This window comes from Heptranchias perlo, chromosome 21 (assembly GCF_035084215.1).
Source record: "Heptranchias perlo isolate sHepPer1 chromosome 21, sHepPer1.hap1, whole genome shotgun sequence".
NCBI classification, from domain to species: Eukaryota; Metazoa; Chordata; class Chondrichthyes; order Hexanchiformes; family Hexanchidae; genus Heptranchias; species Heptranchias perlo.
The window spans coordinates 12,526,102-12,540,495 of NC_090345.1; the positions used below are offsets into that span (position 1 = coordinate 12,526,102).

The following is a 14,394-nucleotide window of genomic DNA, read 5'->3' on the forward strand; positions in this document are numbered from 1 at the left end:
GAAGGCCCAGTCATCAGGGGGGTTCATTCATCGAGGTCATGGAGGGGGGTCATCGAAGGGGTCAGTCATCTGGGTGGTCGGGGGCTTAGTCATCGGGGGTGGGGGGGGGAAAATCAGTCATGGGGGGGGGGTCGGTCGTCGGGGGGTTCAGTCATCAGGGGCCACTGGTGGGATCAGAGGGCTCAGTCATCGGGGAGTCGAGTCATTGGGGATCGTGAGGGAGTGGGGGGAGTCGGAGGTCGTGAGGGAGTGGGGGGAGTCGGAGGTCGTGAGGGAGTGGGGGGAGTCGGAGGTCGTGAGGGAGTGGGGGGAGTCGGAGGTCGTGAGGGAGTGGGGGGAGTCGGAGGTCGTGAGGGAGTGGGGGGAGTCGGAGATCGGTACAGAAGATGAAGGGGTAAACCATAGCATTGAAATTTGTTCAGGCTTTGGAGCATGTAAGGTTGGAATTCATTAAGCTCAATGATCCAGCTCCAATCCCACTAATAGATGAAAGTCCCTGTAATTCTGCACTGTGGGGTCCAATACAGTGAAAGATTTTAATCCATTACCATTTTTAATACTTATATTGAATCCAATAAGTTCTTCTTTTATTTTTAGTTTCCCTTGTACCAATGGTATTTTGTTCTCTTCCTCTACTGTGAAGATGGATGCAAAGTATTCATAGATGTTTACAACATGGAAACAGGCCCTTCGGCCCAACATGTCCATGTCGCCCAGTTTCATTTAACAATGGGATGCAAGATCCAGCAACCTTATAATAGAAATAGTATTACAATTGAATCATCTTTTAGAAAGGATTGGGTTACACAATTTTATTATTTGAATCATGTCAAATATTATTTTACTCTGGTAGGCCAGAAGTCATGATGAACCTTTATAAAACACTGGTTCGACCATAACTGGAGTGTTGTGTCCAGTTCTGGGCACCACACTTTAGGAAAGATGTGAAGGCCTTAGAGAGGATGCAGAAAAGATTTACTAGAATGAGTCCAGGGATGAAGGACTTTAGTTACGTGGATAGACTGGAGAAGCTGGGGTTGTTCTCCTTGGAACAGAGAAGGTTGAGAGGAGATTTGATAGAGGTATTCAAAATTATGAAGGGTCCAAATAGAGTAGATAGAGAGAAGCTGTTCCCATTGGTGGTAGGTCATGAACCAGAGGACATATATTTAAGGTGATTGGCAAAAGAACCAAAAGGGACATGAGGAAAAACGTTTTTACACAGCGAGTGGTTAGGATCTAAAATGCACTGCCGGGGGGGTGGTGGAGGCAGATTCAATCATGGCTTTCAAAAGGGAATTGGATAAGTACTTGAAAAGAAAAAATTTGCAGGGCTACGTGGATAGGGCAGGAGAGTGGGACTAGCTGGATGCTCTTGCATGGAGCCGACACAGACTCGATGGGCCTAATGATCTCCTGTGCTGTAACCTTTCTATGATTCTAGCCCTGAAATGTATCTTGTATTGAATGATACCAGCTGTATTTTGCATAAGTAATGCATTACAAGCAAAAACTATTTAGATGTTAAAAACCAAACACAAGATAGTTCCAAGTTCACACATTGTAATGCCAGTGAGTGACAGTTCAGTAAACATATGTCCACATTTTTGGCATAAACCTACCAGTAAAATCTCCGTTAAGTGGCAGATTGATGTCATTCTTCAAATGTCTGTTCCCAAGACTTATGGGACCCTGTTTGGATGCCAAGTCTCCTACTTCACAGTGCAAAGGATAAGCTGAAGAACAGCTGTACTGGTAGCTGGCCTGCAAACGCAAGTGAAAAAATTATCAATTAACTTCCAATAATAGCCAGTGATCTTGCGTTAAAAGATTGCCTGTAGTCCATTGACGTGCTTCCAGTTGGTAAATCTGAATTTGGAAACAGAGCATCATCAACCTCAACCATCAATGAGGTGAGCACAGTGTAAAAGGAGGTCCCGAGAGTGGGAGGAGGGGCTGAGAGGTGAGCGTAGTGTAAAAGGAGGTCCCGGGAGCGAGGAGAGGCCAAGAGGTGGGCGCAGTGTAAAAGGAGGTCCCGAGAGCGAGAGGAGAGTCCGAGAGGTGAGCGCAGTGTAAAAGGAAGTCCGGAGAGCAGGAGGGTAGTCAGAGAGGTGAGCGCAGTGTAAAAGGTGGTCCGGAGAGCGAGAGGAGAATCAGAGAGGTGAGCACAGTGTAAAAGGAAGTCCGGAGAGTGGGAGGAGGGGCTGAGAGGTGAGCGCAGTGTAAAAGGAGGCCCCGAGAGTGGGAGGAGGGGCTGAGAGGTGAGCACAGTGTAAAAGGAGGTCCCGAGAGTGGGAGGAGGGGCTGAGAGGTGAGCACAGTGTAAAAGGAGGTCCCGAGAGCAGGAGGAGAGGCCGAGAGGTGAGCACAGTGTAAAAGGAGGTCCGGAGAGCAGGAGGGGAGTCGGTGAGGTGAGCGCAGTGTAAAAGGAGGTCCGGAGAGCAGGAGGGGAGTCGGTGAGGTGAGCGCAGTGTAAAAGGAGGTCCGGAGAGCAGGAGGGGAGTCGGTGAGGTGAGCGCAGTGTAAAAGGAGGTCCGGAGAGCAGGAGGGGAGTCGGTGAGGTGAGCGCAGTGTAAAAGGAGGTCCGGAGAGCAGGAGGGGAGTCGGTGAGGTGAGCGCAGTGTAAAAGGAGGACCGGAGAGCAGGAGGGGAGTCGGTGAGGTGAGCGCAGTGTAAAAGGAGGTCCCGAGAGCAGGAGGGGAGTCGGTGAGGTGAGCGCAGTGTAAAAGGAGGACCGGAGAGCAGGAGGGGAGTCGGTGAGGTGAGCGCAGTGTAAAAGGAGGTCCGGAGAGCAGGAGGGGAGTCGGTGAGGTGAGCGCAGTGTAAAAGGAGGACCGGAGAGCAGGAGGGGAGTCGGTGAGGTGAGCGCAGTGTAAAAGTAGGTCCCGAGAGCAGGAGGGGAGTCGGTGAGGTGAGCGCAGTGTAAAAGGAGGTCCCGAGAGCAGGAGGGGAGTCGGTGAGGTGAGCGCAGTGTAAAAGGAGGACCGGAGAGCAGGAGGGGAGTCGGTGAGGTGAGCGCAGTGTAAAAGGAGGTCCCGAGAGCAGGAGGGGAGTCGGTGAGGTGAGCGCAGTGTAAAAGGAGGTCCGGAGAGCAGGAGGGGAGTCGGTGAGGTGAGCACAGTGTAAAAGTAGGTCCGGAGAGCAGGAGGGGAGTCGGTGAGGTGAGCGCAGTGTAAAAGGAGGACCGGAGAGCAGGAGGGGAGTCGGTGAGGTGAGCACAGTGTAAAAGGAGGTCCCGAGAGCGAGAGGAGAGTCCGAGAGGAGAAAAAAAACACCTAAAGTGACGTCAGCACAAGGGAAGGAGCTGATTGGTGAGTAGCTGGTGAGTGTTCTTTTTCTGGTGAGTGTTTTTCTCAAGTCTTTAAGTTTATTTTTGTTAAGTTTAGTTAATAATATAATAAATAGAGGCATGGCGGGGCACTTCAGCTCCGTTGAATGCACATCTTGTGCCATGTGGGAACTCCAAGACGCTTCCCATGGGTTGGACAACCACAGGTGCAGGAAGTGTCATCAGCTGGAGGAGCTCGAGCTCTGGATTTCGAAGCTTGAGCATCAGCTGGCGTCACTACAGTGCAGTCGTGAGGCTGAGAGCTATGTGGCTAGTACGTTTCAGGAGGTGGTCACCCCACAGCTTAAGAGGGTGCAGGCAGAGAGGGACTGAGTGACCGCCAGACAGACAAGGAGGACCAGACAGGTGGTGCAGGAGTCCCCTGAGGGCATCTAACTCCCTAACCTGTATTCAGTTCTGAATACTGATGAGGGAAAGGGTTCCTCTGCAGAGTGCAGCAAGTGCCAAGTCCGTAGCACCATGGGTGACTCAGCTGTACAGGGGGGAGGAGAAAGGTCAGAAAAGCAATAGTGATAGGGGATTCTGTAGTTAGGGGAACAGTCAGGCGTTTCTGCTGCCACAGACGTGACTCCAGGATGATATGATGCCTCTCTGGTGCCAGGGTCAAGGATGTCACTGAGTGGCTACTGAACATTCTGGAGGGGGAGGGTGAACAGCCAGAGGTCGTGGTCCATATCGGTACCAACGACATAGGTAAAAAGAGGGATGAAGTCTTGCAGGCTGATTTTAAGAAGTTAGGAAAGAGATTAAGAAGCAGGACCTCAAAGGTAGTAGATTACTCCCGGTGCCACGCACTCGCGAGTATAGAAATAGGAGGATAAAGCAGATGAATGCATGGCTGTTGAGATGGTGCAGGAGGGAGGGCTTTAGATTCCTGGGGATTGGGACCAGTTCTGAGGGAGGTGGGACCTGTACAGGCCAGACGTGTTGCACCTCAACAGGACAGGGACCAATGTCCTCACGAGGAGGTTTACTAATGCTGGGGGGGGGCGGGAGCGGGGTTTAAAACTAATTTGGCAGGTGGGTGGGCACCAGGATGTAGCATTGGAAAGGAGAAATAAGGTGCACAAAGGATTGGGAGAGAAAGATAGCACTAGAGCAAGAAGTAGTATGGTAGTAGATGGGACCAGACGAAGAGAGAGTACAAGAAAGTCTAAGATAGGTTTATAGTGCATGTGTGTAAATGCACGAAGCGCGGTAAACAAGGTTGGAGAGCTGCTGGCGCAAATAGCCATGTGGGAATATGATGTTGTGGCGATAACAGAGACCTCGCTCAAAAAAGGGCAGGATTAGGGACTAAACATTCCTGGATACACGGTGTTCAAGAAAGATAGGGAGTGGCAGTATTGATTGAGAATATTGCAGTGCTGGAGAGAGAGGATGTCCACGAAGGGTCAAGGACAGAATCTATTTGGTTAGAGTTAAGAAACAATAGAGGAGCCATTACATTACTAGGTGTATTCTATAGGCCGCCAACTAGTGGGAAGGAGATGGAGGAGCAAATTTGCAGGGAAATTACAGAGAGGTGCAAAAGCCATAGAGATGTGATAATGGGGAACTTCAACTACCCTAACATAGACTGGGTTAGTAATAATAAGGGGCAAAGAGAAGGAGGAGTTTTTGAAGTGTGTTCAGGAGAACTTTCTTGACCAGTACATTTCCGCCCCAACGAGGAAGGAGGCTTTGCTGGACTTGGTTCTGGGGAATGAGGTGGGCCAAGTGGAGCAAGTGTCAATGGGGGAACATTTAGGGAACAGTGATCATAGTATCATAGGGTTTCAAGTAGCTATGGAAAAGGACATGGACCACTCTAAAGTAAAAATACTCAATTGGAGGAGGGCCAATTTCAGTGGGATGAGAACGGATCTGGCCCGGGTAAATTGGAATTAAAGATTGGCAGGCAAAGCTGTAATTGAACAATGGGCTGCCTTTAAGGAGGAGATGGTTCGAGCATAGTCGAGGTACATTGCCACGTGGGAGAAAGGTAGGGCAACTAAAGCCAGAGCTCCCTGGATGACAAAAGAGATAGAACAAGATGAAGCAGAAGAAAAGGGCGTAAGACGGATGTCAGGTTGATAACATAAGTGAGAACCAGGCTGAATATAGAAAGTTCAGAGGGGAAGTGAAAAAGGAAATAAGAGGGGCAAAGAGAGAGTATGAGAATAGACTGGCAGCAAACATAAAAGTGAATCCAAAAGTCTTCTATAGGCATGTAAACAATAAACAGTAAGAAGAGGGGTGGGGCCGATCAGGGACCAAGAAGCAGATCTACTCATGGAGGCAGAGGGCATGGCCGAGGTACTAAATGAGTACTTTGCATCTGTCTTTACCAAGGAAGAAGATGCTGCCAGAGTCTCAGTAAAGGAAGATGTAGTTGAGATACTGGATGGGCTAAAAATTGATAAAGAGAAGGTACTAGAAAGGCTGGCTGTACTTAAAGTTGATAAGTCACCTGGTCCGAATGGGATGCATCCTAGGTTGCTGAGGGAAGTAAGGGCGGAAATTGCAGATCCACTGGCCATAATCTTCCAAACATCCTTAGATACGGGGCTGGTGCCAGGGGACTGGAGAATTGCAAATGTTACACCCTTGTTCAGAAAAGGGTATAAGGATAAACCCAGCAACTACAGGCCAGTCAGTTTAACCTCGGTGGTAGGGAGACTTTTAGAAATGATAATCCGGGATAAATAGGGTAGATGAGGGCAATGCAGTTGATGTGGTGTATATGGACTTTCAAAAGGCGTTTGATAAAGTGCCGCACAATAGGCTTGTCATCAAGATTGAAACCCATGGAATAAATGGTGCAGCAGCAACATGGATACAAAATTGGCTATGTAACGGGAAGCAGAGAGTAGTGGTGAACGGTTGATTTTCGAACTGGAGGGAGGTGTACAGTGGTGTTCCTCAGGGGTCAGTCCTAAGACCACTGCTTTTCTTGATATATATTAATGACTTGGATTTGGGTGTACAAGGCACAATTTCAAAATTTGCAGATGACACAAAACTTGGAAGTGTAGTGAACAGTGAGGAGGATAGTGATAGACTACATGAGGATATAGACAAGCTGGTGAAATGGGCAGACATGTGGCAGATGAAATTTAGCGCAGAAAAATGCGAAGTGATACATTTCAGTAGGAAGAACGAGGAGAGGCAATATAAACTAGAGGGCACAATTCTAAAAGGGGTGCAGGGACAGAGAGATCTGGGGGTATATGTGCACAAATCACTGAAGGAGGCAGGGCAAGTTGAGAAAGCGGTGAAGAAAGCATACAGGATCCTGGGCTTTTTAAGTAGAGGTATAGCGTACAAAAGCAAGGAAATCATGATGAACCTTTATAAAACACTGGTTCGACCACAACTGGAGTATTGTGTCCAGTTCTGGGCACCGCACTTTAGGAAAGATGTGGAGGCCTTAGAGAGGGTGCAGAAAAGATTTACTCGAATGATTCCAGGGATGAGGGACTTCAGTTAAGTGGATAGACTGGAGAAACTGGGATTGTTCTTCTTGGAAAAGAGAAGATTGAGAGGAGATTTGATAGAGGTATTTAAAATCATTAAGGGTCTAGACAGAATAGATAGAGAGAAACTGTTCCCAATGGCAGAAGGGTCACGAACCAGAGGATATAGATTTAAGGTGATTGGCGAAAGAACCAAAGGTGACATGAGGAAAAAGTTTTTTTACACAGCGAGTGGTTAGGATCTGGAATGCACTGCCCGAGGGGCTGGTTGAGGCAGATTCAATCGTGGCTTTCAAAAGGGAACTGGATAACTACTTGAAAGGAAAAAATTTGCAGGGCTACAGGTTAAGGGCAGGGGAGTGGGACTAGCTGGATTGCTCTTGCACAGAGCTGGCATGGACTCGATGGGCTGAATGGACTCCTTCCATGCTGTAAGCTTTCTATGATTCTAACTTATTATAAAGCCATATTGTTATCATGTCACCTTCCATGCATGGGCACTTACCCTGTATCACTACACATTGGTCTAGAAATCCAGGCATATAAACATGTTTTCAGAATCACTGGAACTAATAAGTAGAAGAAAATACTTGGGTTTAACTCTGTAACTTTGTGTAGCACCAGATTAATGCACAGGCAACTGAGGCAACGACCTTAAAAACTCCAAACTGCCAATGTCCTGTTTGTGACATGATATCATTATCAACAAAATATAACAAGAAAGTTCCACTTCATTTTGATTTTCAATAGGGAGTAATTGTTCGAGCTGTAATTTACTTCTCCCAGGGCTCACTGGTAGAACTAAATCCTATTTACACTAAAGTTGAAAAATGTGGAAAAATTTACCTCTTTAGCACTTGTGAGTCATGCTGTGCTGATGTCACTCAGTGATTTACTTTGTAGCAAACTGCTACTTACTGACATTTATTATTCAATAATATTTGGATGCAGGCACTGGTTGTCATTGATGATTTCCCTTGGTTTCCTGCTGCACAACTTTTCCAAAAACCACCTAAGTAAAATTCTAACAGAGTACCGTTTCCCACTGAAAAACAGGAAAGTCACACTCTCAAGTTCAGCATGTTTTGTTTCATGACCTTGCCAAAGCCATAATTCAGAAACAAGAGTTGTCTGTTCTGTATGCATTATTGTTTTTGCTGATCATTTGTTGACATTAAAAAGTTCATGGAGTTGTTGCTGTGCAATGTCAAGGTCGAGATACTTAGCAGATGGAATCCACAGAGTGCTTAATAGATTATAGCAGGAAAGTATACACTGCATTATCTACAGAAACAAAAGCATCAGATCCCAGTTCAGGAACTGCACAAGCATTAGGGATGGAATTTTGTCACTGGAATCTCAGTTTCACTGAGTAGTCACACACCAAATTCTAACCTTTTGTTAGCACAGTGCTGAAACAATAGCAATGTTATGATATATCATCGAGTTTCATTACGGTAATACAGAATATTATGCAAAGCCACAGCAATCTAACAGTCATAATGATCTCTATTGACAATTAAAGCATGAGGTAAGGAGCCAAAAAATAGGTAAAGAATGGCACTGAATAATTAGCTTAAAAACCAGAAACAAAGTGTAAAGAAATTGGAACTTAAAAAAATCCAAACCATATCAGCAAATTTGGAGATCCAAAACTTTAAACTCCAAAAACCAAACTGCGTTTTTAACACCAATGTCAGATCAGTGCTTTTGTATGGAGCGGAAACATGGAGAGAAACAAAGATCACGATAAACAAGTTACAGACATTTGTCAATAAATATCTACGAACAACCTTGGGTATTCGCTGACCATAGACCATCAAGAATAAGAAACTGCGAGAAAAAACTGAACAGGAGAGAATAGTGTTGCAAATAAGACAGAGAAAATGGGATTGGATTAAATACTCTTAGAAAACCCCAAACCAGTGTTGCTGTAACAGTCGTTGAAATAGAATCCCCACAGATAGAGAAGACTAGGAAGACCAAAAAACAGAAGGCGAGGAACTATGGATGCTAAAGTAAAAAGAGCGGACTACACACGAGATCAGTTGGAAGTGGTTGCCCAAAACACAGTTCAATGGCAAAAAACAGTAGAAGATTTAGACTCCACAAGAAGTAATAAGGTTGAATGATGATGATATTATCAGATTCTTTCTAAGAAAACAGCTTTTCTAAACAACCGATAAAGCACAGACATTTCTAGTAGGCCCAGAAGTTCAAGTAGTTCAACAATTGATTATTCAGTTGTGTGAGTTCTATCAATCCTCAGCCAGGCATCTGTGAAGGGTTATGTAGCTATGAGACATTTATCTGGGGTGGGGGAACTGACAGTGCTCTTCCTTGTCTCGCTTTGAATCATTGTTCATGGTGACTAATTACAGAATGGTGAAGTGTCAGTGTCCCAAACAGTCTATTGTGTAAAGGCAACCCCTATTAACTTAGTCTGTTTTTATTGTTAAACTATTTTTGTATGGAGGGGTCTAATTTGAGAGACAGATATCACTATCTGTCCATTCCTTGTCTTCCACAGGTCCATCTAATTAATTTAAACAGTCTTAGGGGTTTATTTTACTTTCTGTGTAAAGTTAAATATATTTTACTAAACTGTCATAATAAACCAATGACAACTTAGTAAAAGAACTTTTAACTTTCCACACAAAGGAAAATATTTATTCATTTAATATTAATAAATATATTATTATTTATTATTAAAAAATGAGTGCCCAACTACAACCACTTAGTAGCAGTATAATTTTCAGTGATTAATATTTTGCTTTTTGTAGTCTGTAACAAGGGATTAAAGTGAGGCACCACTTACCTCTGTATCTATATTGTAAGGATTATAGTGTCCTCCTACCCCACTGCACGACTCTGTATACTGTCGAGGATTGGTATGAACATGCCACATTAGATCATTAGTCTGTGGAGTAAACAAATCCCGTTGCATAATGTGGAAACCAACATCATTATAACTATATGATTAATATTCTGCCCATACTTGCCTACAGAACTCCACTTCAAAAAGTAATTTGTTGGATGTGAAGAATTTTGTACATCCTGAGACATTATAAGGGGCTTTATAGGGTATAGTAGTGTAGTGGATATGTTGCTGGACTAGTAATCCAGAAGCCTGAGCTAATTGTCCAGAACATGAGTTCAAATCCCAACATGGCAGTTTGAGAATTTGAATTCAGTTTTAAAAAATCTGGAAATAAAATGCTGGCATCAGTAAAAGTGACCATGAACCTGCCAGATTGTTAGAAAAACTAAGATCTGGCCTATATGTGACTCCAGTCCCACACCAATGTGATTGACTCGTAACCTGACCCCTGAAGTGGCCTAGCAAGCCACTCAGTTATATCAAACCACTACAAAGAATAGCTTGCAGTGGTTCACCACCACCTTCTCAGGTCAACTAGGGATGAGCAATTAATGCCAGCCTTGCCGGCGATGCTTATATCCCAAGAATAAATAGTTTAAAAAAAGGAATGCTTTTTTCTTTTTTAGATAAAGACTGTAGGCAAGGACTGAGTTGTGGTAGGGTAGGATTTGATGAATATTGCTTGGTTATGTTTGGGCTCAGGTACTCCTTAAGTATTGCTTTCCTTCATGACATTGAATGGGTGTGAGAGCCCATGATAGGTTTAAGAACTGCGGAAGATGCAAAATTGATGGGATGAATGGCCTTATCTCATTTCAGGCTTTCTTACGTTCTTAAAGTTTCTCCCAAGGAAGTTAATGCAGGGGATTGACTGGGTGGGGTGGGGGGGGGGGGAAAGAGAACATTTGAAATGAAGTTACCAAAAAAAACCACCATCCAATTTAATATTATAGAAATATTAGCAAGAACATATTGATGTTAGAAACTTAGATTTTTACATGAAAATAATTTAAGAACAAATTTTGTACAATCATAGAGTGCAAGAGGATATATTGTGCTTCACTGGAATTCTACAGATTGGATTAGACTGTATTTGGATCATTTATTCCTTTACCTAGAATCAGCTTTGTAACTTGCACCTGGTAACCTATTATTGTGTTCAGTGAAAGCTTAACTGCAGCAGTAGTCTTGGAACTAATTTCAAGTTCATCTGGCTCAAGATGAAAAGCAATCCACTGAATGATGTTGTCACTTACACCACCTGCAATAGGTTTGGCTGGCTCAAGGGCTACTTCCATAGTTGTGTCACTTGAACTCCCATCTGCAAAGACCTGTTGCAACTGGAAATAAAGGGAGAGTGTATTAAACATCAACAATTCCAACAGGAAACACATAATTTCCTCTGTTCTGTTCTCAATCTGACATTCTCATTAGTCGTCCACTTTTTTATTTTGCGTATTTCCTGTAATAATCTTTCATATCTTGAGTGTGCAAGGAGGAGAAAAACAAAGGGACTGGTTACTGTTCACTGGAAGAAATATTAGCATATGACCTTCTGACTGCACTACATTTCTACATTCTACTTTTTCATGCCCCTTAATCCTTTTCTCTTATTTCCTCCTTTTCTGTTATGCCAACAACAACCACCCTGATCTAATATTTTTTGTTGAATGATACTAACACAAGTAACACTACTTTGGTACATGGTCTACCTTAAAGTGGCCACTGACCCTGGCCTTGAGATGACAGCTCTCCTTCAACTAAAAGGAAGGATCCCTGACACATGCTGGGCAAAACTCACAGGTGCTATCGTACCAAAATAATACTGGCAACAAAATAACATTCACAGTACCGCACCACATGAAGTACTGAAAATTCAACAAAATCCTTCAAATAACATTCTTTCATCAGCAAATTGTTTTAGTTATACTTTTTTGTGACAAACAACCTGAAACTCATCTGCCAGGTGCAAGTGCACAGTCAGAAGATCCTTGCTATATTGTGCATTGACCTAAGTCTGACCAACACCAAACTGAAGTTTTGATGCTTTCATAATTCTCCACTCCTCAGGCAACTAATTTTTCATTTTAAATGAGGGCAGTGGGAGCATTTACTTTCAACTAACAGCAACACATTCCATTCAAAGTTTTACAAGTTCCCAGAGGCTCAGTGGATCATCTGTGCAGTTTTGAAACATAAGCTTCACATCAGGCTGGAATCATACAACAGTCAACGTAAACTTAAAGTGGTGTGGGATGCCCTCTTTGGGGGGTGGGGGGGGTTGGTGAGGGGTGGCGGGGGGAGTCTCACACCACTTCACTTTAGTGCATTCAAGTGTCAGATCAGGACTTGATGCCTGAGTTATGGTGCTACCTTTTGCATCAGTGTGTATCCAAAACCACTTTGCATTGATATGAAAGCAGCAGTAAACTGTACCTTTAGTTTCCTGACTAAGAATAGTGATTTCTTCACTGGTAGCTTTTGATTGACAATTACACCCAATGTATAGAGAAATTACAACACGGAAACAGGCCACTTGACCCAACCAGTCCCTATCAGCACTTACGCTTCACGCAAGCAAATAGTCCTAATCACATTTGCCCACCCTACTGCCATATCCCTTCATCCGCTTTTCCTTCACCATCTATTCCATTTAACCTTGAATGACACACTTTCTGCCTCAACCACTAACCCTGTGAATTCCACAGCCTCACAACTCTGTGTGAAGTTTCTCCTACCCTCTGTTCTAAATCTCTTACATTCAACCTTGTATCTATGGCCTCTCATTCTTGACCCCTCAACTACTAGAAACAATCTGCTTCTATCTATTCTCTCTCATCCTTTCGTAATTTTAAACACTTCTATCATATCGCCCTATAATCTGCATTATTCTTACAAAAAAAATCTAAATTCTCAAGTCTTTCTTCATATTTATATTTCCTCACACCAGGCTACTGTTAAAACTGTCTGATTCAAAAATATAATCAACTTGTTGCAATAAATCAGAAAAGGGGAGGGTGATGGAAAAACACTTGTATGATCATAGGTTGAAATTGTTATCATAGAAAGTAAGTACATACTGTACTTACTCTTCTCCTGTTTGCATTGTACTTGTAAATTATAGACTGAATTTTGTAATCTGACACGCATTTTGTGTTTATGTAGCTGAAACCAAAGCTGCCTTGCTAACATGCTGTTAAAGCCAGGGACGTAATCTAAATTAATAACTTTGACAGCTAAATAAATCTGATATTAAACCATGAAAGTTCTGATCTCTCCTAAAGTCATTATTAATTCTGAAAGTTTTTTTTCTCCAATTCAAATGTCACCTATCTTAGAATCCTAAACTTTGTTGCTGAGATTTTCAGAAGGTTTAATTTATGGATATACACAATCCCTATACTTCTCCCCTGTCTCAAATTCAAATGTTTTTATACTGTCCAATTAAATCTCAGTTTAATGCTGCAGTTGTTTCAGAAATAATTTTGAACATAGTAACAAATGCTGTGCAATTATTCTATCTGTTATGCAGTATAAATATATGTGACGACCAGAGTTTGCTACCTATATACAGTGCACAAACCTAATAATGGCAGGAGTGAAAAAATCTTTAGGACATCACCAGATTAGTAGGATAAAATCAAAAACTATTGAGGTAGAAATTTTGTTTGTTTGCAGGCCAAAATTCTGATGCAGCATCAACTGAGGCACGAGAATTTGGGCTAGGACAAAAGTCTACTGCATTTCCAGCCTTGACACCAAACCCAGCAAATCCTGCCAGAGAGGGAAGTAGGTACTTCTTCTACTTGTCCCCTACATCTTGTTGTAGTTTGGGGACGTATCTGGGGCTATTCCTGGACTACCTAGACCTGGTATAGGTGTTGTTCTGGGCCACAAGTGGGCCCTACTGTGTCAGTGTTTAAAGGGATCCCAGGAGGGTTGATTGCTATTGGACTATGAGCTAGCCAGCATGTAAGCAAAAGGCAAGTGAAAAATCTTGCGTGGGTATTTGGCCTAACTAGCCTGCTACAATCTCCTTCGGTGTGGCGGCATGCCATTCCGATTTTCTGATGGTCACAATGAGTGGTTGCCCCTGTTGTGTTTCTACAGGTGTTGTCACCAAACCCCAACTTTTTGATGACCCCATCCCCAGGATTTGGGACAGTGTCATAAGGAGCCCAAAGTGGCAGACAGAAGTTCTGCCTCATTGCATTTCCAGCAGTGCAACATGCTGCTAGAATTTCTATTCTTGTATGTTTTTAAATATAAAAGTATAGGACTTTCCCTATGACAAGGACAGGCAAGATAATGAACTGGCCCGTTCCCTTTTCTTCCCTAGACATCAAAGCATTCTTCAATCCTTTGAAATGAAGAGCTGCACAACTAACCCTTCACACTGCACTCTGGTTAAGGGAGGCACTTGCTTTTACTTGCATTCCGAACCTTAAAACCCCTTCCTCCACTTTAACAGGGTGATATCACCAAATTCCTTACAACAACAGTTCAATGCCATTGGGGAGACAGCCCTCAGTTTCTTGCCTTTACCTATTTCTCTATCAATGTATGTTTAGTCTGGGCTCTTGCATTAGTAATAATGCAAAGGAAAAACTGCAGATAACGTATTTGTACAGAAGTAACAAATGTACTCAAAACCAAGTTTGATCTGCCAGACAATCCCTATGAACAATATAGGCTCACTTAACCAT

General features: G+C 43.4%; 1 protein-coding gene across 1 annotated transcript in view; it reads right to left on the bottom strand.

Moving 5' to 3' along the window:
• Window positions 1–14,394, bottom strand: part of cusr (Copper-only SOD repeat protein) — a 112,443-nt gene that overhangs the window by 47,990 nt on the left and 50,059 nt on the right. Inside the window, exons 4-6 of the mRNA XM_068002098.1 lie at window positions 10,945–11,028; window positions 9,626–9,727; window positions 1,623–1,764 (exon numbers count right to left, since the gene is read on the bottom strand). Coding sequence (XP_067858199.1) covers window positions 1,623–1,764; window positions 9,626–9,727; window positions 10,945–11,028 — 328 coding nt within the window. The remainder of the gene's footprint in view (window positions 1–1,622; window positions 1,765–9,625; window positions 9,728–10,944; window positions 11,029–14,394) is intronic.